We start from the raw sequence: 21,621 nt of genomic DNA, 5'->3' as shown, positions 1-21,621 counted from the left end.
AGGCGCGGCGTCCTGCCCCACCACCGTCGGCCCCGAGCGCGGCGACGTGCGCAGGCGCGGTCTGCGCGGGGACTGGCGGGACCGTGGCGGAGGGCAGACATGTCTGGAATCGGGGTTGTGTCAGGGATCGGGGTTGTGTCGCGGCTGCTTCGCGCCCGGCGCCTAGCGCTGACCTGGGCGGTGAGTTGGCGCTGCGGGTGGGGCAGGGCGGACGCTGGGTCCCGCGCCCCCGACCCCGAGGTGGGGCGGGCTGGGGAGGGCCCGCCGGACTCTGTTCCAGCCGAGCGGGTTGCGGCGCGGTGAAGGTCACGACGCTGCGGGCCGCCCGGGACCCGTCCCCTCCCAGGGCCCGGTCAGGAGCCCGGGGCGACGGCCGAGGCAGCCCGCTCAGCCCCGGGCGCGCGCTCCAGGACACGGCCGCCCAAGGTCACACGGTGGGACGGGCCCGGGGCGGCCTGATCGCGGTGGACCCGGGCGGGTGGGATCCGAGCGGAGCCCCGGCACTAGGCTCGGCCTTGCTTCTGGGTGTTGTGCGGTGACCCCTGAGCACTGACCGCAAAGCCACTGGGGCGGACGCGGGGCGGGTGTCTTCCTGGGCTGCGGAGTCCCGCTAGCCCCACTGGGGTCGGTCCGGGATGTGCTTTCCCGAGGCCTGGCTGCTGGACCGTGGCCCCTGCACTCCTGACGGTGAGGCCTTCAGAGTCGATTTGGGGTTTTTTTTTTTTGGCACGCGGGCCTCTCACTGTTGTGGCCTCTCCCCTTGCGGAGCACAGGCTCCGGACGCGCAGGCTCAGCGGCCATGGCTCACGGGCCCAGCCGCTCCGCGGCATGTGGGATCCTCCCGGACCGGGGCACGAACCCGCGTCCTCTGCATCGGCAGGCGGACTCTCAAGCACTGCGCCACCAGGGGAGCCCTGGGGGGTTTTATTGGAAGCACTGAATTTGGAGGGTTTAGTTATTTGGTTCTTTTACATGAACTCCTCGAGCCTACTAGTTAGTAATTTAATTACAAAGTAAAGGTCCCAGTGGGAGCCAAGGCTTTCAACAATGTTGACTTGATTTATGCCTGTAATTATACCCACAGTTTTCTTCTTTTTAAAATACAGGAATTAAAAGTTAATGTTAAATGTGAGGTGGTTTAGTCGGACAACCTACCAACACTAGAAAGCATTTTAAATGCTTTCATGTGTTGCTGGTTCTTACTGAGCAGAGGTTCCCGCAGCCCCCAAATCTTGGGCTCTAAGACACAGTTGTAGCAGGGGGTTCACAAGCAGGAAATGAAGTCCATGGTCAGTGCGGTAGTTTTAGTCAACAAAGTTTGAGCAAACTTCTGAGTGGGCCCTTATCGTTAGGTGAGATGACAGATTTGGTATGTGGTGGTGACTGGGGAAGAGCTGACACGTCTGTCTTCAGACCAGACTGGAACCAGGAGTTCCTTATTCCATCCTGCAGACACCCTTCACCTACCCCTCGCCCTTTGCCATTTTATGAAAATATTGCTGTCCTTTACACAAGCTGGGCTGGAAGGAATTCACCTGTGAGCTTTTAGCTGAAAGTAAGAGTAAAGTTGCAGCGCACCACAAGTTGGAGCATAAACCTCTCCTTTCCTATTGGCTTGATTGGAAGTGATCTCGGTTGAACCCGCTCTTGGCTGCCAGCACTGCGCTCCACTGTCTCCTTGAATCTTCACCACGGCCCCATTTTCAGGTGGTTGTGAACATGATGGCAAGGTAGAGCTAGCAAAGTTGAACCACAGGTTAGGTCTGCCGAAGATGGTCTTGGGTTTCTAAAGGTTCTTTATTCTGATGTAGATAGCTTTGGAAATTATTTCCGTCTATGGAAATTAATCTGTCCACAAGCTGTGTATTGGAGTTTCAGATTGGCAAGAACAAAAGCATCAAATTAGCAGAACAAAAAAAGAAAGGAATTCATGATCTCCAGCCGAGGAATGTTCATAAAGCCTCCTTGATGAGGATAATTTGAATAAAGTCCACAAAATTTTTCTTTATCTCATTTTGTTCAATTCTGTGGTGTTTCCAAGTCATATTTACAGCTGCTTTAAAGTTACAAAATTATCAAAGCTATTTTGCCTTTGTTTCCTTTCCCGTTGTCCCAGTGCACTGACAGACTTTACAGACTGTTCCAGAGTATTGACAGTTAAATCGAAAGGAAAGGTAAAGCCAAGAACTTCAGTTGCTTACCTTCTCCCTTCAGATGAGATTTCTCAATTTTCAACAAGATATTGTCCTAGAATAAGTCAGCTTCTTCTCTTTGAATGTATCATTCTGAGTATGTCTTAATGGTGTATCTAGATTTACATTATTTAGGCCACTGTAGTAACGTTCTGTTTCTTGGGATAATTATAATGCCACTGGTTTTCAGTTCTGCATTCCGTGTCATGTTCTTCCTGGTTCACTTGAAAAGTTGTGGCTCAGTTTGGGCATACAGCCTGGATATTCATCTTAGTTTGGAGTCCCAGAGATTTTCCCCAGGGGTCCCTAGATGGTGGCGACAGTACAGGATTTGGAGCCAGCCGGGCAGACCCAGTCCAGAGCTGCTGCGTCCTGAAGAGACTCGGTTTCTCTGTGGGATGAATGAGGATTCTGTGAGGTAACCTGGGAGAGCTGGCCTCCGTGCCAGGCCCACAGCTCACACAGCCTGCCCTCGGTAATCATGTGAATGGTATTTGAAACATCCCTGTTTTAAAAACCTTTACATTTTTAGTGAAAATAATTACACATAGTTGGAAAATAAAATGTCAGTACAGAAGCCCTTATAAGTGAAAAGGTATAAGACCACCTCCTTCCCCAGACCTTTTCCCCAGTGGAAACAATTTTGAACTGTTTTTGGTATTGGCCCCTGGTGTTTACCTCCATTTCTCTAGCTGATAATGCAGGTGCATTTTTGTCCAGTTTAGACATTGACTTTTGCTGGTAAATGAGGATTTAGTTCACTTAAACCATCCTCCTACCCACATCCTCAGTTCTCCCAATATAATTATGCAACCACTTCAGATCCTTTATGGTCTGCTTTTGTAATTGTGTAGCTTGTGCTTACAAATTGGTTTCTTGTTCATGATTCGCAGGTGTATTCTGTTAGACGAGGACAGCCCCCAGCACCACTTTGCTGGATGGAGGGCATCAGTATCTCTACCCTTCTCACTTTTTCTCTCCTTTTCCTCCTAATTCAGTCACCTGTACTTTTATGCTATTAAGAGCTCTGTGTTCTTTTAATTCTGCCTTAGGTAGATTTCTGCATTCTTTTTCGTTACCCTCTTGGGAAAGGTTTGATAATTTCTCTTCAAAAAACGTTAGATTAAGAAGTGACATAATACAAGTTTTATCTAAAGACAGAAATGGGATTAAAATTGGGCTCCAGATTCTGATATCACTCCCCAAATTGGATTTAGATACAAAAAATAATGTTACTGTTTTCCACAGAGAGATAATATGATATTTGTTAAAGATTTCTTTACGGTAGCTACTGCTTTTTAAGCTAACCGTGTGCTTGTGGGGGGTGTGTGTGTGTGTGAACATCCTAGAAAGAAGAAATAAACAGGGAATCTCACGGTTTCTGTTTTAATTTTAATTTGGCATCAAAATGTACTGTTCTTATTGGTGCTATTAGCTGTATTTATATTATTCTTTATGAAATTTTCAAGAACATTTGTATTAGAATTCTTTCAGGGACTTAGTTTTTTGTTAAAATATGATTTTACCATTTAAAAATTATACAGCTGAAAAATATTTGTTTTTTTAGTTCATATCTGAAAGAGTGGTCTTGTCCATAAAAACAAACGTACTTAACATTGCAAATGGAGAATTCAAGAGTATGACTCTTATCAGTTCAGATCTACTTAAAAACCCAGGAAACTACTTTTGAATCGGAGCTATTAAAGTCAACTCAGTGTTTGTGTCAGCTACCACTCAGTCTCAGAGTTAGAGGGAGCCATCTCTGGCGCTGCTCGCAAGTAGTCGGTCAGGTCGTCCAGCTCCGGCCTGAGTCCCTCACTTACAGGGAAGTCTGTCCAGTTTCAAACAGCTCAGTTGGAGTTCATTTTGTATTTGGTAATTCTCCTCCCTGTTATCCCCACTTGTTTGTCCCATAGCATAATTTCTTTCCCCACAGAATTGAAACATCTCTTCCAATTGCAGAATACTTGAAGGCATCCCTTTTGTCATCGTTGAATGTACTTATTTCCCAAAACTGTTCTTCAAGGATATTTCTAAGACTGTTTTATCAGTGGTCTAGTAAAATGCAGTCAGCAGAATGGAAAAACTTATTCCCTAAATTGCTGACCATTGCTAGCCTATGGAGAAGGTTGCCTCTCATGCTGGGCTGTGATTTCATTAATACCATTTTCTTGGGTAAATGGTTATAGGATGGGACATTTGAGCTGAGACTTGTAGTTGTAGAGGTTGCCCAGGGACAGGTGTCCTAGCAGAGGGAACGGCGCGTGGAGTATGCCAGGTAAAGGGGCGTGGCTGAGCCTAGCGCAGGGGTGGAGAGTGGTGAGGCAGGACCAGGAGCATCTCTGGGGCCGAATCTTCTCGTCTTCAGGGAAGGGATGTCACCACACCCAGTGACAGCCTGCTCTGGAGCACCCCCTCCCAACGCGCTGCCTGGCGCCTCCTCCAGTGACCCGCAGAACCTCACAGGGGAGCTCCAGCATGCAGAGGGCTGGGATGGATCCCGGGAAGGTACTTCATTCTTGGCAAAACTGCCACTCAGGCAGCACAGATGCCTTCCCCATTCTCCACGAAGTACCATAAATTAAGACATTAATGTGAAAGTGTGCCTTTTGTCATTTCCCGAGTCAGTGTCCTGTCTGGAAACAAACTTCACCTAGAAGGGCCTTCGCTGGAGTGCCAACTCCTCGCCTCCTGGGCCTGCCCTGGGTTCTTAGCCCTTGCCTTAACCTTCAGGGTTAAGTGGAGGGTTCCAGGTAAGGCTTCTGGGTGAGAGGGAGCACCAGCGGGCTTCCCTGGTGGTGCAGTGGTTGAGAATCCGCCTGCCAATGCAGGGGACACGGGTTTGAGCCCTGGTCGGGGAAGAGCCCACGTGCTGTGGAACAGCTAAGCCTGTGCACCACAACTGCTGAGCCTGCACCTTAGAGCCCGCGAGCCACAACTGCTGAAGCCCACATGTCACAACTGCTGAAGCCTGCACGCTTAGAGCCCATGCTCCGCAACAAGAGAAGCCACCACAGTGAGAAGGCCACGCACCGCAACGAAGAGTAGCCCCCGCTCGCCGCAACTAGAGAAAGCCCGCGTGCAGCAACACCGCCAAAAATAAATTAATTATTTTTTTTAAAAAAGGGAGCACCTGGGTACATAAGAAGGTTGTCGACTTAGAAGGGAAGTTTTAATTACAAGTCCCCTGTTCCGTGAAGACACTTAGTTTTCCATCTGTGTTTCAGCAGCGGCCAGCAGCATCGCACACAGGAGCCCGCAGTTTTCACTCCACCGTTGATAGCAGTAAGAGGTCGTCCGCTAAAGTTTCAGACGCAGTAAGTTCATGACTTTGTCATAAGTGATTTTTTTGACTTAATGGAGTAGGGTTCTATACCAGGTTTTAATGTATTTGAGTAACACAGGTTTTACTTAAAAATTTTTCATTCATGCTCATTATTTTTAGTGTAATAATACTTAATTATAGTACAAATACAAGCATAGATATTAACATTTTTTTGTTTGTAGCTCTTACATATCTGTAAGCCAGATTAAACTTTAAGTAAAAAAATAATGAAATACAAATGTCAGATGAACCGTATTTACTGGAACGGATGGTGACAGACACCCTCCTCAGCTGAGGACTGTGTAGCAACTTGGGCTCTTTTGTGTTTACGAGGCCCTTCTGCGGTCTGTTGAAGAAACTGAAATTTGCTTCTAAGTTTCTGTCTCATAAGCTCACAATAGTTACTGAATGCTTGTTGGCGCTTTCTCAGTCGTAAATACAACATGGACCTGGAGTAGACTTGTGTCCTTGGTTCCTGGATGGTCGCTCAGGTGAATGGACTGTCCTTATCTAAATGAAACAACATTGCAGTGTTTTCATGAGAAGCTTCAAATCATGATCTTTACTACACTGTAAGCTTAGATTTGTACATGTATGTGGGTATAAATGTAAAAAGAGAAGATAAGTAAAAAGGATAATTGCAAAGAAAAACCGTAGTTAGAACTGGTATTTTGATTTGTGATGTTGCTTTCCTCTGCATCTCTGGTCCCCTACTTAGTTTTCGGCCTTTCAACAAATGGTGGGTGCCCTAGCTCCATGGGATTGGTGCTCTGCTATTGATGAGAGCTGTTTGCCGTCCCCTTTCAGTTCGAGGGTGAGCCCACCACGTCTGCTGTGACTACTGCATTGTACCTGGTGTGCAGTCTCAGCACAGGATGGAGGCCCTCTGGGCGTGGCAATGACTCTCTTTCACCGTAACCACAGCCTCAGTGTCTGGTCTAGTTGAACCAGTGATTGACAGGGGGCGTTTTCTTTTCCAGATTTCTACGCAGTACCCAGTAGTGGATCATGAATTCGATGCAGTGGTGGTCGGCGCCGGAGGGGCGGGCCTGCGAGCTGCATTTGGCCTTTCTGAAGCAGGGTTTAACACAGCCTGCGTCACAAAGCTCTTTCCCACCAGGTCACACACCGTCGCAGCCCAGGTATGAGAAAGGGCTCTCTCCGTCCTTTTGGTGCTCGCGAGGCACTGCACAGCCCGGCGCTCCACCACAGCAGCCTCCCGCCGCGGGCCGCCCTCCACTGGGCTCCCTCTGTTCTTGGCGCTCCCTCGCCAGGAGGTCTCTGCCCACCCTGCCCCCGCCCCACTGCCCAGAGCCTTGTTGTCACTCCTATTTCTGCTCCAGTCATGCCCACCTCCACCATGGTGTGAGCTCCTTCACTGCCCTTACCCAATGTGAACAAGTTTGTTGTGGGCTCACTCTGTACCTGCTGGAGGAACCTCAGGGCAGACCTCGAGTGGTGGTGACGAGCTCTGATGATGGTGTGAAGCTGCAGCACAGAAAACAGTGGCCTTTAATGCTCTGAATTTAGGGAAGAAGAAAAAGTAAGGTGGGAAATTATGTGACTTTATTATTTTGTTTATTCACTCTAGGCACACTATAGGGAGTGCCCAGCTGGTATGCAGGTAGTATTCTACAATCACATTTGACCATCTTTTCTGGTATTTGAACGCATTTCCCCATTGAGACAACAGAGGATGTGCTGACTTTCTACGAAGCAACAAGAGCTCCCATCACCGTTACATCTGGAATAGCTATAGTCAGGGTCCAGCCACATTCTTTACGCACTAAACTGCCTAGATACTTTGTTCGAAAGCTGTGCTTTTTAAACTGAAGAATAAGTAATAAATACCCTTGGATAATTCATTGTCTAAAAGCAAGAATAGATCTAAGCAGGTAATTTTGAACGGTATTGCAAAAAATAGTTTTTCAGGTAGTGCAATAGTAATGCAATAAAAAGAATGAGAAAAGGGTAGCTTAACTTGAATGCTGGTTCTCGAGAAAAGAAGGTTTAATTGGGGGAAGGATAACAGCATTTTTGCATGCACTGGGACACATGTTTTTGTATTATTTATTTATTTATTGAGATATTATTTTTTACTTACTAGATTAGCAAAACTCCAAGTTTGACAAAACTCTGTTGGCAAGGCTATGGGGAAACACATTTTTTTACATTGCTGGTGAGGATATAAATTTATATAACCCCTTTGGAAGGCAGTTTCGTTTCTGCATTATTTTAAACCAGCTTTCTACATTCTGCTGCCCTGGTACTTAACATTTTTTATCAGGATTGTGTTTGGGTTTACGATTGGAGGGGATGGAGGAGGGAGGAAGGAACATGGTGACTCGTGGTGCGTGTCTGTCCAGCGTTCCTTGCTCTGTGGTAGTGACCCGTTTAGTGGTAGCCAAGCATAACATGGGAAACTGACGCACAGCAGCCACAGCTGAAGAAATTCCAATGAGAGTGCTGACTCAAAAGTTACGACTGAGCAACAACTGGGAGAAAGGGAGGTTAGCGTGCCTTGTGAGAAAGATTATCTGAAGAGATGTGCAGTTTTAATTTGGGGGGGGTGGGCGGGTGCACTGCGATTTCTGTGACTGAGGGGCAGGCTCGGGGCGGGGTGGGGGCTGGGGCTCTGAGCCCTCGGCAGGAAGCGCTTCTGCCTTTAGCGCCTGCACTCCAGTACCATTGGGAACGTTTGTCATGAAGCTATTAGATTTGAATCCCTTTTACATGCCGGGCTTGGTAAGGAAGAAGCCTCATCTGAGGAACCTCGGCCGACCCTCCACATGACGCCCCAAGGGGTTGGGCTCCGTGTCCCTCTCATGGGTGAGGCGCCTGAGGCTGGGGGATGCCGTAACTGGGCCCTGCCTCTAGGTTGCAGGGGGAGGAGATGCGCTTCGGAGTCTGCCGGACGGTGAGATCCCTCACTGGCCCTCTCGCGCGAGTAGCTGGCTTTTTCCGAATCTGGCTCCGGGCAGGAGGCAGTGGGGAGGTGAGCCTGCTGTAGCTCACGGGGCTGCTGGCGTTTCAGGGGGGGATCAACGCCGCCCTGGGGAACATGGAGGAGGACAACTGGAGGTGGCACTTCTACGACACCGTGAAGGGCTCCGACTGGCTGGGGGACCAGGATGCCATCCACTACATGACGGAGCAGGCCCCGGCCTCCGTGGTGGAGGTAACGTCCTTGCCGGCTGTCCGATGCAGGGGGGGTTGTGGTGGGAGTGCTCAGCCGGCAGGTTGCAGCGAGCTGCTCTAACGGGAACGCTCCTGTCTTCTGCTGCTGGGCTCTCCGTAGAATGTGTTCGTTCGGGGCTTGCAGATTTGTGTTGTGTTCTAGCGTGAGTTAGCCGTGAGCGTCTGGATCCCGTTAAGGCGCTCGGTGTTTTTCTGTTTCTCAGCTGGAGAATTACGGCATGCCGTTTAGCAGAACTGAAGATGGGAAGATCTACCAGCGTGCCTTTGGTGGACAGAGCCTCAAGTTCGGGAAAGGCGGGCAGGCCCATCGGTGCTGCTGCGTGGCCGACCGCACTGGCCACTCGCTGCTGCACACTTTGTATGGAAGGGTGAGGTGCCCTGGGTGCACAGGGTGGTGGGACGTGGCCAGGCCAGGCGTGTGGTGACATGGGAAGCAGGCCACCCCGGGGACAGGTCAGCGTGTCAGCCTGTCCGCCCAGGGATCGCTTTTTGAGCAGCAGAGTAACTTGATAGTTGTTCATTTGCAAGTATCTGTTCTAAAAAATTAAATTGACAGTTATTACAAATGTGCTGAGCGTTTTGCTTTACTTGGACTAAGTGGCCAGACGGCAGCAGACGTCGTGCAGTACACCCTGGTCTAAGTCGGGACCCCATGGTCCACGGGCGCAGCTCTCGCAGCAGCTCTGAGGGGAGGCTAGTGTTGCCTCTCTGGCGCCTCTCGGGGTGTGTAGAGCTGAGAGATGTGTCCCACGTGCGGCATCCTCTTCTGAGGTGCATTGTTTGTACAGCTGAGTTGTCACATGATGCATCAGCACTGCCATCCATGGGTTGAAGTCTGTGGCTCCTTTTCCAAGCCAGTGTTCCGCTAGGGTCCGCCTGATCCCTGTGCCCACTCCAGATCAAGGTCTCTAATCTGTTAGCTTTAACAGTGCAATTGCAAATGCGGGACCCCCTTTTTTGGTTGTTTTTCTTTCTTTTTCAGTCTCTGCGATATGATACCAGCTATTTTGTGGAGTACTTTGCCTTGGATCTCCTGATGGAGAACGGGGAGTGTCGAGGCGTTATTGCTCTGTGCATAGAAGACGGGTCCATCCACCGCATCAGAGCAAAGAACACTGTTGTAGCTACTGGGTAAGAGCCTGGTTTAGTCGTGTTCAACTTCTCTGCAGGCGAGCTGAATTTATTTATTCTGATGAGAGTAGGGGTGTCCCGGAGTAATGGCTGAGGCGCAGGCTGTGACTTCACCCGGCAAGGGGTGGCTTTGTGGGCCTGAGGGACGACACCTGCCTCACGGTGGCAGGAAAGTGTCAGCAGTTCATAGCTGGGAGGACCCTTGAGGAGACAGGCCTGGAGAGTCTGATGCTGTCTGGAGTAGCGTCTCCTTTGCTTTGAGGGATGCTGTGTTTATGCTGATTCTGGGGTAGAAGAGTGTTGTTTGTTCACATGAGGAAAATAAGTAAATTCCATCTTATATACTGTCAGTCTGTTATTTTAACCGTTTTAAGAAGTGCATCCATAAATGTTTTTAGGTTTTATTATCTTATACATTTTTATCAGGGAAATCAGTTACTTAGCACAGAAGCGCCCTGCGGTACAAGCGAGAGCGCCTTCTCTGCCCCCCAGGCTACCGTCCCAGTTGCCCAGGGCAGCGTGTGCACATGCACCCACAGAGGTGCTGCCTGGGTGCTTGGTCCACTCCAGTCCATTAGAAAGGAGGTCCTGCTGGGACGCTTGTGCAGTCACCTCTCTGCCGGCCTGTCTGTTTTCCAGAGGCTACGGGCGCACCTACTTCAGCTGCACATCCGCCCACACCAGCACCGGGGACGGCACTGCCATGATCACCAGGGCAGGCCTTCCCTGCCAGGACCTGGAGTTTGTTCAGTTCCACCCCACAGGTAGGATGGCATCAGGCTTTTTGTGCCTTTCAGTTGCTCGGTACCTGTGGGAAGGCTCCTCTGCAGTTACGTGCACTTGCTTTCTCGTATCTCACATCCTAACTCGTGACTTCCCCGAGGAGATTCTTCCCTGCGTCCCCCAAGGCAGTGGAGGCCAGCGTCTTACTTCCGCACCTTGTCTCGTCGCACTTAGCCAGACGCGAGGCCGTGACTGTTTGGTGTCCCTCTCCTCGACTAGGGTGTCAGCTCCCCCTGGGAGGCGGGGGCAGGTCTGTCTCATTTACCGCTGTCTTCGCGGCGCCCAGCACATGGTAGGGCCTCAGTCAGTAGAGCCAGAGGGAATGCATTTGAGTGGAGAAGTGGCACAGACAGATGGCAGGCTGCCACAGTGACAGAGCACGGCAGGCGGGGCCCTGAGATGTCCACAAGTGAGGGTGATGAGTGCACGAACGTGGGAGGGGGCCTGGGAGGGAGTTGGTGAATCCCATCCTGAACTTTGTTTCTGGGTTGTTTACTGATCTGTCAGCTGAGGAGCTGCCACTGTACGAAAGAACAGGGCCTGTTTTTTCTCTTTGCTCCGTCCGTGTGTTCCTTCTGACCCTGGCAGGGATGAGTAGTAAAAAGAAGTAGTAGGTGGTAGTCTTATTGCTGTTTTTAACCAGTACAATGTCTGAGACTTCGGAATTCCCTCTGTAGTTAGAGCTCCATTTCTTTTGCTTCCTTTTCAACGTATGAGAAATAAACCACCAGAAGACATGGCCACTGAAACTAGGAAAACTGGAAGATGAGATACAGGAATTTGCACCTTGTTTTAAAGGCAAGGTAACCCTTTGGTGCACTAATAAAAGTGATAACCTTCAAACTACGCTGGGCGTGCAACACCCAGTGCCGGGCGTCCTTGTGCTCCTTACGCAGAGGGACGGTTGAGATCGGGGCGCAGCTCCCCGCTCCCCGTTGCCACATTTGGATTGGGGCTCTGCGTCTCCCGGCATCGCATTGGTGGGCTTGTCTCGGCAGAGGGGGACCGTCCCACAGGTTGTGGTGAGACTTAGGGTTGTACACAGCGGGTGCAACCCAAGTATCAGGTGTAGTGATCATTGCCGTATTGTTGTTCGGTTACTTCATACGCCACATTTCCAAGCTGATTTCTGGACCTACAGGAGCCAACACGATTTCATGGTGCAGAAGGACATTCAGCAATTAAAACCTGATAAGGTGTTAGTAACAATTAAAACCGAGATATTTAACATAAACTTTGTCATGTTGAGAGTTTAAAGCACAGTTGTAATCGGAGTATTGAGCAGAGCCGCGTCGTCCACACAGCCGACCTTTCTTCTCTGCAGCTTGGTCATTGCGTTTTTTCATACCGCGGCATTGCGCTGTGCCCTAACTTTTCCTCTCTTACGCTCGTGAGTGTGGTGCTCTTTGCACACCCTTTCTGTCTCCTCCCAAAGTATCTTGGGAAAAACATCTGCATTTGAGATGTAGGCCCAGCGGTCCTTAGGTTATACTTGTTTAATCAGTTCGTTGTTTGCAGGCATATACGGTGCTGGCTGTCTCATCACGGAAGGGTGCCGTGGAGAGGGAGGCATCCTTATCAACAGTCAAGGCGAGAGGTTCATGGAGCGCTATGCTCCTGTCGCAAAGGACCTGGCATCCAGGGACGTCGTATCCCGCTCCATGACCCTGGAGATCCGTGAAGGAAGGTCTGTGTGCGTGTACCCAGAGGGGTCTGAGCGTGTCTGCACGCCCCACCCCTCTGGTGGCTGTGGTTTGTGTCTGCATTTCAGCACGGGCTGGGGGGCTTCTGTGTGAGTGTCGGCACCCCGCCCACCCCGGAGGCCTATGTGCAGTTACCTCTGACTGTTGTCTGTCAGTTTAGGATCTCTACATTTGAGAAGTTTAGCCAGTTAGCTGTAAGTCCATCTCAGATGGTTTGTGTGTGTGAGTGAGTGTGTGACAGAAGCGGACAGTATGGGGGAGAAGACACACCCCTGTCCTGAGTGCAGTGCGTGAGCTTCAGCTGGTATGCTGCTTGAACTCCCGGGTGCTTGGGGCCCTCAAGGTGGGTGGGTTGTTTGTTCCTCAGTGAAGCAGCGTGAGGCCTCAGTGCCGGACTTCGTGCCGCTGTGGTGACGCTGGTTAAGTATCTGCGGGTGAGGCGTCACGTTCGCACACAAGAAAGGAGACGTCAGGTGGTTCTTTGGCCCTGTAATGCAGCCACCAGGGAGAGTGTGGCAAATCGGCACCTCCCGACCCTCAGGTGGGAGCCCGGTGAGGGCAGGGCTTCCGTCGTGTTCATGGCTGCATGCCAGCACCTGGTGTCTACCCTGGCACATGGTGGGTGCTGAGAAGAGACGCCATGAAAAGGTGGCCTTAATGGAGGGAGCATTTTCTCCAGCATCAAAGCATGTGGAACCTCGTGTGCTGCCAGGATTTTGTGACCTCACGGTTTCTGGATTGCTGTTCTCGACCTTACGGCGTGATGTCCTCTTTCACCAGAGGCTGTGGCCCTGAGAAGGATCACGTGTACCTGCAGCTGCACCACCTCCCCCCGGAACAGCTGGCTATGCGCCTGCCTGGCATCTCGGAGACAGCCATGATCTTCGCGGGTGTGGACGTCACCAAGGAGCCGATCCCTGTGCTTCCCACCGTGCATTATAACATGGGCGGCATCCCCACCAACTACAAGGGGCAGGTAACGGTGCCGAGCCCGTGCCACAGCAGGCCCCTCGCGCGGGGCCTCCCTCAGAAGCCCTGGGCAGTCTGTGGGCAGGACAGGGGCCCTGGCTTGGCTGCGGTGTCTGCGTTCACACCTCAAGTAACCGCTGATAACTGATTCATCCCTTCTTGGTACGCAGTCACAGACGTGAGGTCATTTGCAGTTTTTCCTGCATGGTTGTGTGTTACAAAGTGTTCTTTACAGTTAACACCTTTGGATGGTTTGCTGCTCACAAAGAGCTTTTTAGTCACCTGGTTTCAGTCCTCAGGACTGTTGTAAGCTGGGTGGGACTGTTGTAAGAGGCTGACTTACGACTCCAGTCCCCCGCCTCCCCGTTGAAGGCCCTCCGCCCGCCATGCTCCGCTGCTGTGAGCCCACCGTCGGAGCGGGCGCGCAGGGGCACGTCGGGAGGTGGGTGAGGCGCTGCCGGGTGTGTGGAGTGGCCCTGGGGTCCTTTGACTTCGGCATGGGGGCCAGGGAAGGAGGCTGCACGGTGTCTGTGGGGGTCCCTGTCGGTGGTGCAGGCCCAGTTTTTACCGTTTCTCCTTCCGACCCCCCACTGTAGGGGAGGGGGGCTGAGCAGACCGCACCCCGTAATCTCAGTCTTCTTCGCCAGGTTCTGAAGCACGTGGGCGGCCAGGACCAGGTCGTGCCCGGCCTGTACGCGTGTGGGGAGGCTGCCTGCGCGTCGGTGCACGGCGCCAACAGGCTGGGGGCGAACTCGCTCCTGGACCTGGTCGTCTTCGGCCGGGCATGCGCGCTGAGCATCGCGGAGTCCTGCAAGCCTGGTGCGTGCTCCTTCCGGCGGTCTGGCTGTTTCAGGGCGCTTTGCATCGCGGTCACTAGCGGGCGTCCGGTTTCCCTCCCTGGAAGCGAGGAAACAGAAAGTCAGAGATTTTTATGCTGAGAGACCTGAGGCTAGACTCAGGGTAGGTGGGGCAGTTAGAAGAGTAACTTCAGTCAGGTTTTTTTGCAGTCATCATGTTCTCAGAAAAATCACTGTTGGGAGAGCATTATTTAATAGGGGTTTATCACATACTACTTGTCTGGTATGACTTATCTCCAAGGAAATGTTTTAAATGGTAGGTATAAATGAATATATAATTTTTTGGTACTTAGAGAAAATTAATAAAATACTAAAAACAAACTATAACTAAATCTGTTAAGGGAGAAAGGGAGGAGTTAATGCAAACAAAATAGAAGATGGGTCACAGCTCTCTCCCCTCAGTGAGAGAATGGATTTCCATCAGTGATTTTCTTTTGTGGTGACTTAAAGTCATTTGCCGAGGAAAAGCTGCATGTGCTGGTCTCACAACAGTTCTAGTGCTCCTCTTGCTGTCGCCAGAGCCCGGGAGCAATCTCTCAGAGCAAAACAGAAAATCTGAGGTTCCCTTTCTTTGACAGCGAGAAAAAGGAAGTGTTTTGAGAATACTTTTCTCTCTGAAGGATCAATGCACGCGTTTAAAACCTTGGGAACTCAGCATTAAAAAGGAACAGACTGCCCACACGTGCACAGCACGGGTGGGTCTTAGGCTGTGTGATCCAGACGCAAGAGACCACATATGTGCAATTTTTTGTGTGTGGCATCTGGAGAAGGGAAGCTGGGGCAGGAGACGGTGGGTGGTCACCAGGGTCTGGGTCCATTTGTGGTGGGGCTGACGCAGCTCTGCTTGTCAAAACCAGCAAACTGCACTAAAAGTGGTATCACACCTTCGTTATGCTTTAGTTTCTAAAGACAAAAGGAGAGGAAAAGTGTTTGCCCCACTACTTTCCCCAAAGTGGGACTATATTAAACGTTAAAATGCTTAAATTCTATAGTCTGATCGTGATAATTACAGGAGTCTACGTGTGTGTTCAAATTTGTAGAACAGTGCACCTAAGGATAAAACTCCATTTTACGGAATGATCGTTTTTTAAAGCATTAAAAACAAAAGCTAGCAAAATTGCCTGCCTAGAAGAGCTTGGGCAGGTCTCGCCTCGGAGAGAGAGTGGCTGCAGGGCTTTGTCTTCTGTATTTCACACCTGCGTGCGTTACCTTCTACAGAAAATACATTTAAAAACATGTCATCCCAGGGCAGCTTAAAAACCCTCAAAGCGTTTATCTTTTTAGAAAGGCAAGAACAGAAGATCTTGAGGTTTATGTAAGGGGGTGCAGGGCCAGGGTCAGCAGGAGGCTGTTAAATACCTCCAGCCAGGTGCCGCCCGCCCCCCCCCCCGCCCCCCCCCCCCCCACAACCAGGTCTGAGAACCAGAACGGGGCTGGGCAGAATGAGAATAGCTATGGAGGATGAAGTTTTTTTCCTTCACAGAGTAGCAGTGCAAGGTTTGTTTGCATAAATCTAATTTTTGACCTTAAGAGAGGGTTTCTGTTTTGTTCATTCAAAGATTACTTATTGGACACCAACTTTTTGCCAGAAATTTTGTCTTTTTGTTTACTCTTTGGCCCCAGGTCAATAGATGCTTCCTCAGGGATAGAGTGGTCCAGGTGGAATATTAACTCAGGTTATGCATGCATTTTCCAAACTCCCTGCAAAGGTATAATACACATTTGGTGGGTTTTTTTGTGTTTTTTTTTGTCTTTTTTAAAGGAGATAAAGTTCCCTTGATTAAACCAAATGCTGGGGAAGAATCTGTCATGAATCTTGACAAATTGAGATTTGCCAACGGAAGCATAAGAACATCGGAACTACGGCTGAACATGCAGAAGGTAGGAGCCTGGACACGCTCTGGATGAGCGGGCCAGCTGTGTTGGTAGCCCTGCACTGGGGTCGCTGAGTCACGGAGGCGAGCTCAGGCCCGAGTAAGATAAAAGGGTGTGCTTTCCACACTGAAGGCTGGAGAGGGCCGCCCAGGGCAGACACAGCAACTCTGCAGCATCAGGACTCAGCCTTCTGTCAAACGTGCTAGGCGTTTGCTGCAGCTTCCCTGCTCAGACCGTCTCTGGCCCTGGTCTTCTGTCCCAGCCTGAAGGAGGAGGGACAGTGGAAGGTCCGAGAAGCTCGGTTCCCAGCTGGGAGCTTCCCAAGCCCAGCACGTCTCGTTGCTGAGGAATAATCCCATCATCACACCTACTTACGGCAACTCTGGGAAATGTCTTTAAACTGGGCCCGTTGATGCCCCTGAATGAGGTCAGGAGGGGAGTGTGGGTGGCGTGCGGAAGCCGTGCTCACCTGCGTCAGCACGTCCGCTGGAACGGTCTGTATTTCTGACGTGATAGTGGAGCGTGGGAAATGAGGCCGGTCTAAGTTAATTTTATTCAATTTCAGTTTAAATGTAGGTAGGTACACATGGTTAGTGGCTACTGCGTGAGGTAACACAGGTTTAGGTCAATTAAAAATACCAGTTGACTACTCTAGATAAATAAATAAGTAAATAAAACAGCTAGGAATCAATCAAATTCTTTAATACCGGGATTCTTGGTCCATGAATGAGACCTTTATCCACTTGAAATTATTTGCAAGAATTTCTGTGTGGGCGCATTTTCTGGAAAGAAGCCCCTTGCTTTAGTTGCATCCTGAAAGGGTTCCATTGGGTCATCCACACAGACACCACCAAAAGGGAAAAGGTGAATATGGCCATTCTCCTAAGACTGGTTCTGTGGTTCTATCTTCAAACGAGACTGGGCTTCGGGGAGGCCTCATGGGATGGTAAGGCAGGGGGCAGGAGTGAAGGAACAGAAGCATGGAGAAAGGGCATCTAAAGGTACAAGTCTCCAGATGAAAATAAGCCCGGGGGATCTAACGTACAGCATAGTGACTATAGTTAATGTTACTGTACTGTACATTTGGAAGTTGCTTAAAGAGTAGGTCTTTTAAGTTCTCACAAACAAACTTCATTTTAAAATTCAGAGTAATAAAGTCACAGTCTGAATTTCCTAGTTTTTCTATTTACATAAATATTTTACAAAAAATGAAATGCATAAGAAAAAGAACCTAAAGGTTTAACAGTTCTTGGTGTGGCTTTTCCACATGGATTAAAAGCTTACAAATATTTTGTATTACAGTCGATGCAAAGTCATGCGGCAGTGTTCCGTGTGGGAAGCGTGTTACAGGAAGGCTGTGAGAAGATCAGCAAGCTCTATGGCGATCTAAAGCATCTGAAGACGTTTGACAGGGGTGAGTGGTTCCTCGGGCCCCTGCGTACGGTTGTTGCTGGATGTCTGCAGGGCGGGCTGCTTCTGGGCGCAGCCCGACCCGTTTAGCGCTGACGTAACTCGTCCTTGCCAGTGGACACTGGCTGCATCCTGTTGTCTTTGACGGCTGCCTTGTGTGCCCAGGAATGGTCTGGAACACTGACCTGGTGGAGACCCTGGAGCTGCAGAACCTGATGCTTTGTGCCCTGCAGACCATTTATGGAGCAGAGGCCCGGAAGGAGTCTCGCGGCGCTCATGCCAGGGAGGATTTCAAGGTGCACCTTCATGTCCAACCCCCCCCGCCCCCCGCCCACCACTGCCACCACCGCCTGCACCGCTGTCCTCCCCGCTGCGTTGCTCAGCCCTGACCCTGCACTCTCTGCATTCACTTCTCTGCACTTTCTCTGCACTTCCCGCAAGTCAGTTGAGAAGAATGCTTTTTCTCTTCTGATAACCTTCGTACCTTTGTTCTCACCGAGTTCAGTACTAGTTTGACCTTGTTCTGGCTTTGGATCAGTATCCGGTGCTGCATCTCTCAGCCTCTTTAGGGCGAAGGTTAGCGTGCAGCGGGTTCTGTTGCCTGGAAGTGCTCACCTGCTGACTTGAAGTGACGAGTAACTCATTGTTTCAGACCCACCTCTGGGTTGGGAAAGGATTATAGAGCCTCATCTTGGATCACCGTTGTTTTAATGAACTGGTTTTTATGCAGAGCTCACTTATCAGATTCTTCAGAGAAGAGTACTCGGCATGTGGTAGTTAAGATTTTCACGGAAGCGGTTGTTTGGGGGCGGTCAAGTTAAGGATGGAGCACATTAGCAGGAGCTGAGCTGCTTTCCCGTGGTGGACACAGAGGCTTTGGTCCGGGACAGTGTTTGGGTGGCTCAGCTAGAGGCTGGGCAAGAAGAACTGGATTTCGATCCACCACGAGACACTGATTGGAGCTGGATTCCAGTTGCTGAGTACTTGGTTAGAGGAGGAGGTTGGTGAGCACACTCGTCCTGTGCACCAAGCATGGAGAAAGGGCATCTAAAGGTACAGGTCTGGGAGAAGCCTCTCCCAGAGCCCGTGGTTGGTTCCTGCGGCTGAGACGTCACTGCACATGTGCAGGCAGAGCCCGCTCACCCTGGGCGGCTCGTCCCTCCCCTCCCGGAGGCACTGGTGCGGGTGCGGGAGTGAGGGAGTGTGCGCCCTGCCCCATTGCCCCAGGCAAGAGCCTGGCCTCGCTCAGCAGAAGCTGCTAAGTAGTTGGACGTTTTGGGTTTTATTTGAAGAGGCTTTTGTGTGTCTTATCTGTTAACCACGTGCAAGATATTCCTTAGCAGCATTCAGCCTCTCTTTAAAAATTTCTGAAAAATTTAATATAATTGCTAAAATTAGAACATTTAAATAAAAAAGGCTGAAAGAAAAAGTCGAACTCTGCAAGAGTACAGAGCAAAAAGACAGGAAAAGGATTTGATATATTTTTAAGTGCATAAAAGATCAATTTAATTCCAACGCCCGTCTGCTAGCTGTAGAGAGAAAATGCAGAAGTGGAGCTCTGGGTCCCACTGTGCTGCAGCCTGCTGCCCAGCTGTGCTGCACGGGGCCCTGACCTTGTCAGACTGCTGGGGTGCAGATGGGATGAATAAAGGGGAGGGGGCCCTAGGCTGGGCCAGCGCAGAGTGCAGGGCTTATCTCTACGTCCAGAGGACTGACAGGTCATCAGTGAGGGCCCACGGGTGCGTCTAGAGGACTGGCCACTGGCCGAGGGATCCCGAGTCTTGTGGCCTTCCTCTGCGTGTGGTGGTCGGTGGCGCATGTTCTTGCCATGTGCTCTTCCGGGTCAGATCTGCACGTGTGGTTTCGGTGGGGATTGTAGAGACATGCTTGGACTGGGAAGGTCCTGGCTCTGCACGAGGTCTGCTTTGCCGATGGAGACCTCCTTGTTGAGTGGGATCTGGGGAATTAATGTCAGACTAGTCTCGTGTATCTTTTTAAGGAGTTTGCCGTGTTTTGCCATGTTTTCTGGTTTTGCCGTGTAGAATGTTTGTTGACGGCACTGTCTGAAATAAACGTACTTTCTGTGGCCTCAGGAGCGGGTTGACGAGTACGATTACTCCAAGCCCATCCAGGGGCAGCACAAGAGGCCGTTTGAGGGGCACTGGAGGAAGCACACGCTCTCCTACGTGGACATCAGGACTGGGAAGGTACGCGGGGAACGGGTTCTGCTCACGTACGCCATGGCGCGTGGGCCGTCCCTCAAGTTATGCCGGTCAGCGTTTGGTGAACCGGGAGAAGCAGCATGGGTTTAAACGGACTGTGGACAGATTTGAGACACCACTGAAAAGACACAGTCATGCTTCTGCCTGGAAACAGAACCCCGCGTGGGCGGGTGGTCCATAAGGGCCGCCCCCACTGCGCTGGTGCTGGGCAGGGGTGGGCCAGCGCCACAGGCCTGCTGTAGGGGGGCAGATGGAGGTTCTGAGCCCCCAGAGAGCTATGGGCAGGGATGGGGGTGGGGCGGGAAGGCACCCCTCCCCTCCCTTCCCTTTGACTGGACCACCTGGACGCAGCCTCGGGGAAGCCCAGGGGATGCTGTTCAGCTCTTAACTTCCCCGGGCAGGGAACAAGTTGGGAGGGGCAGGGGGCCGGCAGGGTCCTGGAAACCACCAGCTGAGAGAGCAGTGGGGCTCCCGTCGGTCTTACCCCAGCAAAGCATAACTCACCCATTTGGCCTTTCTGCTCGGCATTAAGACTCAGAAATAATTAAGATGTAAAGTGTAAGCTTTTCAGAGCTCCCTAAGGGATAGTCTTAATTGTCTATCTGGGTTTACAGAAGTTATGCTGTGTCCTCATACTTCTAGAGTGCCTAGTGCGATTGTTTAATACAGGCAGACAGCAATTTTCATAGTTCCTCATGTAGGCTCTTTTCTGACTGTATTCAGACGATCCTCTTAATACAAGCCTACTTTTGTAGTGTTTGGGTTTTTTTATGATCGTAAAAGAAATACATGCTCATTTTAGAAAGTACAAGAAGAATGAAGAAAATTAACCTTTATAAGCTCACCAGTCAGAGAGATCTTTTATTATCATTTTGAAATATTTCTTTCAAGTTTCGTATGTATATAAAATTGTTCACTTAGAAGTAGGAAAAACTGCAAATACAAACATAATTTACGGATAAAGGATAATAGTACATACAGGGTTTCACCCACTTTTTGAGCATTTTCAGTTTAAGTTTTAGTTTAAAGCGTTGAGAATTTGGTACAGTGTTATTTTAATTGCTGTATTCCATACATGGATTTACACAGCAGTCCCGAGTTTGTTATTGAAAAATGTTCCCGTGAATACCTTTGTTTTTAAGTTCCTGTTTGTCTGCAAATCTGCTTTTATGGTTAATTTTCCAAAAGTATACAAGAGGGTTGTTTGTACGTTTTTGTGGGCTAACTCATCACCGACTCTTCTTAGGTCTCCCTGGAATACAGACCCGTAATCGACAGAACTTTGAACGAGGCTGACTGCGCCACTGTCCCCCCAGCCATCCGCTCCTACTGAGGAGACCGGAGTTTACCAGCTCTTGTAATTATGTATAATAGCTCATGCACGTGTTCACATTGTAACTGCCTTCTTAAACTGTCCTCGAGTGACTGAGGATGCCGCTTGACAGAGATTCCTACCAGAGGCCGGCAGCTCGCCAGTAATCAACAGCCAGGAAGTGTTCAGCTTGCCTTTGTCCCTGCTTCATTCTTGAGAGATAATAAAACTGGGCACAATTCTTAGATGAAACGTAAGTTACAAACTTGCGTTGATTTCCAAGTTCCTTTAAAATCTTACTGTTTGACCTGAGGCATATTTGTTGACCTGAAACATAAAACGTGACTATCTTTTTATTGTGTTGCATCAGAATCCAGAAATTTTGCTGCAGTGTATGTTTAAGTGAAAATGCATTTTGGTGCCTGAGAGCAAATGAAAACAGACGGTCCCTCCGAGTTCTTAGGAAGCAAATGGTTTCACATGTGAACGTGTGTCCTGAAGTATTTAAATGACCGAATACTAAATGAAACTGATGTGGGTGCAAATGGGTTTCTTCCTTTTCCACCTCCATGCAGATGCTGCTTGGGGCCACCTTCCAAGTTCTTGTCTCAGGGTCGGCTTCTGTAGAATCCAGTCCGAGGCAA

At 50.0% G+C, this 21,621-nt stretch overlaps 1 protein-coding gene across 3 annotated transcripts; it reads left to right on the top strand.

Moving 5' to 3' along the window:
* Positions 1-13: 13 nt before the first annotated feature.
* Positions 14-21,229, top strand: SDHA (succinate dehydrogenase complex flavoprotein subunit A). Of its 3 annotated transcripts, none has more exons than XM_033436676.2 (15): positions 14-180; positions 5,423-5,509; positions 6,498-6,659; positions 8,552-8,695; positions 8,919-9,083; positions 9,698-9,846; positions 10,486-10,610; positions 12,148-12,316; positions 13,113-13,308; positions 13,949-14,120; positions 15,921-16,039; positions 17,336-17,447; positions 17,609-17,739; positions 19,537-19,650; positions 20,912-21,229. In XM_033436676.2, the coding sequence occupies exons 1-15, from the start codon at positions 100-102 to the stop codon at positions 20,996-20,998; spliced, it is 2,013 nt and encodes a 670-aa protein (XP_033292567.1). In that variant the 5' UTR covers positions 14-99; the 3' UTR covers positions 20,999-21,229. The 3 variants fall into 3 exon arrangements, with proteins under 3 accessions (XP_033292567.1, XP_004274571.1, XP_049563045.1); XM_004274523.4 differs by having other exon boundaries at positions 15-180; positions 5,420-5,509; XM_049707088.1 differs by lacking the exons at positions 14-180; positions 5,423-5,509 and having other exon boundaries at positions 6,516-7,065.
* Positions 21,230-21,621: the final 392 nt, after the last annotated feature.

Source organism: Orcinus orca, chromosome 3, assembly GCF_937001465.1.
Source record: "Orcinus orca chromosome 3, mOrcOrc1.1, whole genome shotgun sequence".
Classification (NCBI taxonomy): Eukaryota; Metazoa; Chordata; class Mammalia; order Artiodactyla; family Delphinidae; genus Orcinus; species Orcinus orca.
This window is presented reverse-complemented; position numbering and strand designations above follow the sequence as displayed.

Coding starts and splice junctions, on each gene's coding strand:
- SDHA (XM_004274523.4), top strand. CDS start 100: ATGTCTGGAATCGGGGTTGTGTCAGGGATCGGGGTTGTGTCGCGGCTG. Junction 10,611..12,147: donor TGTTCAGTTCCACCCCACAG/GTAGGATGGCAT, acceptor CGTTGTTTGCAG/GCATATACGGTGCTGGCTGT. Junction 13,309..13,948: donor CCACCAACTACAAGGGGCAG/GTAACGGTGCCG, acceptor CTTCTTCGCCAG/GTTCTGAAGCACGTGGGCGG.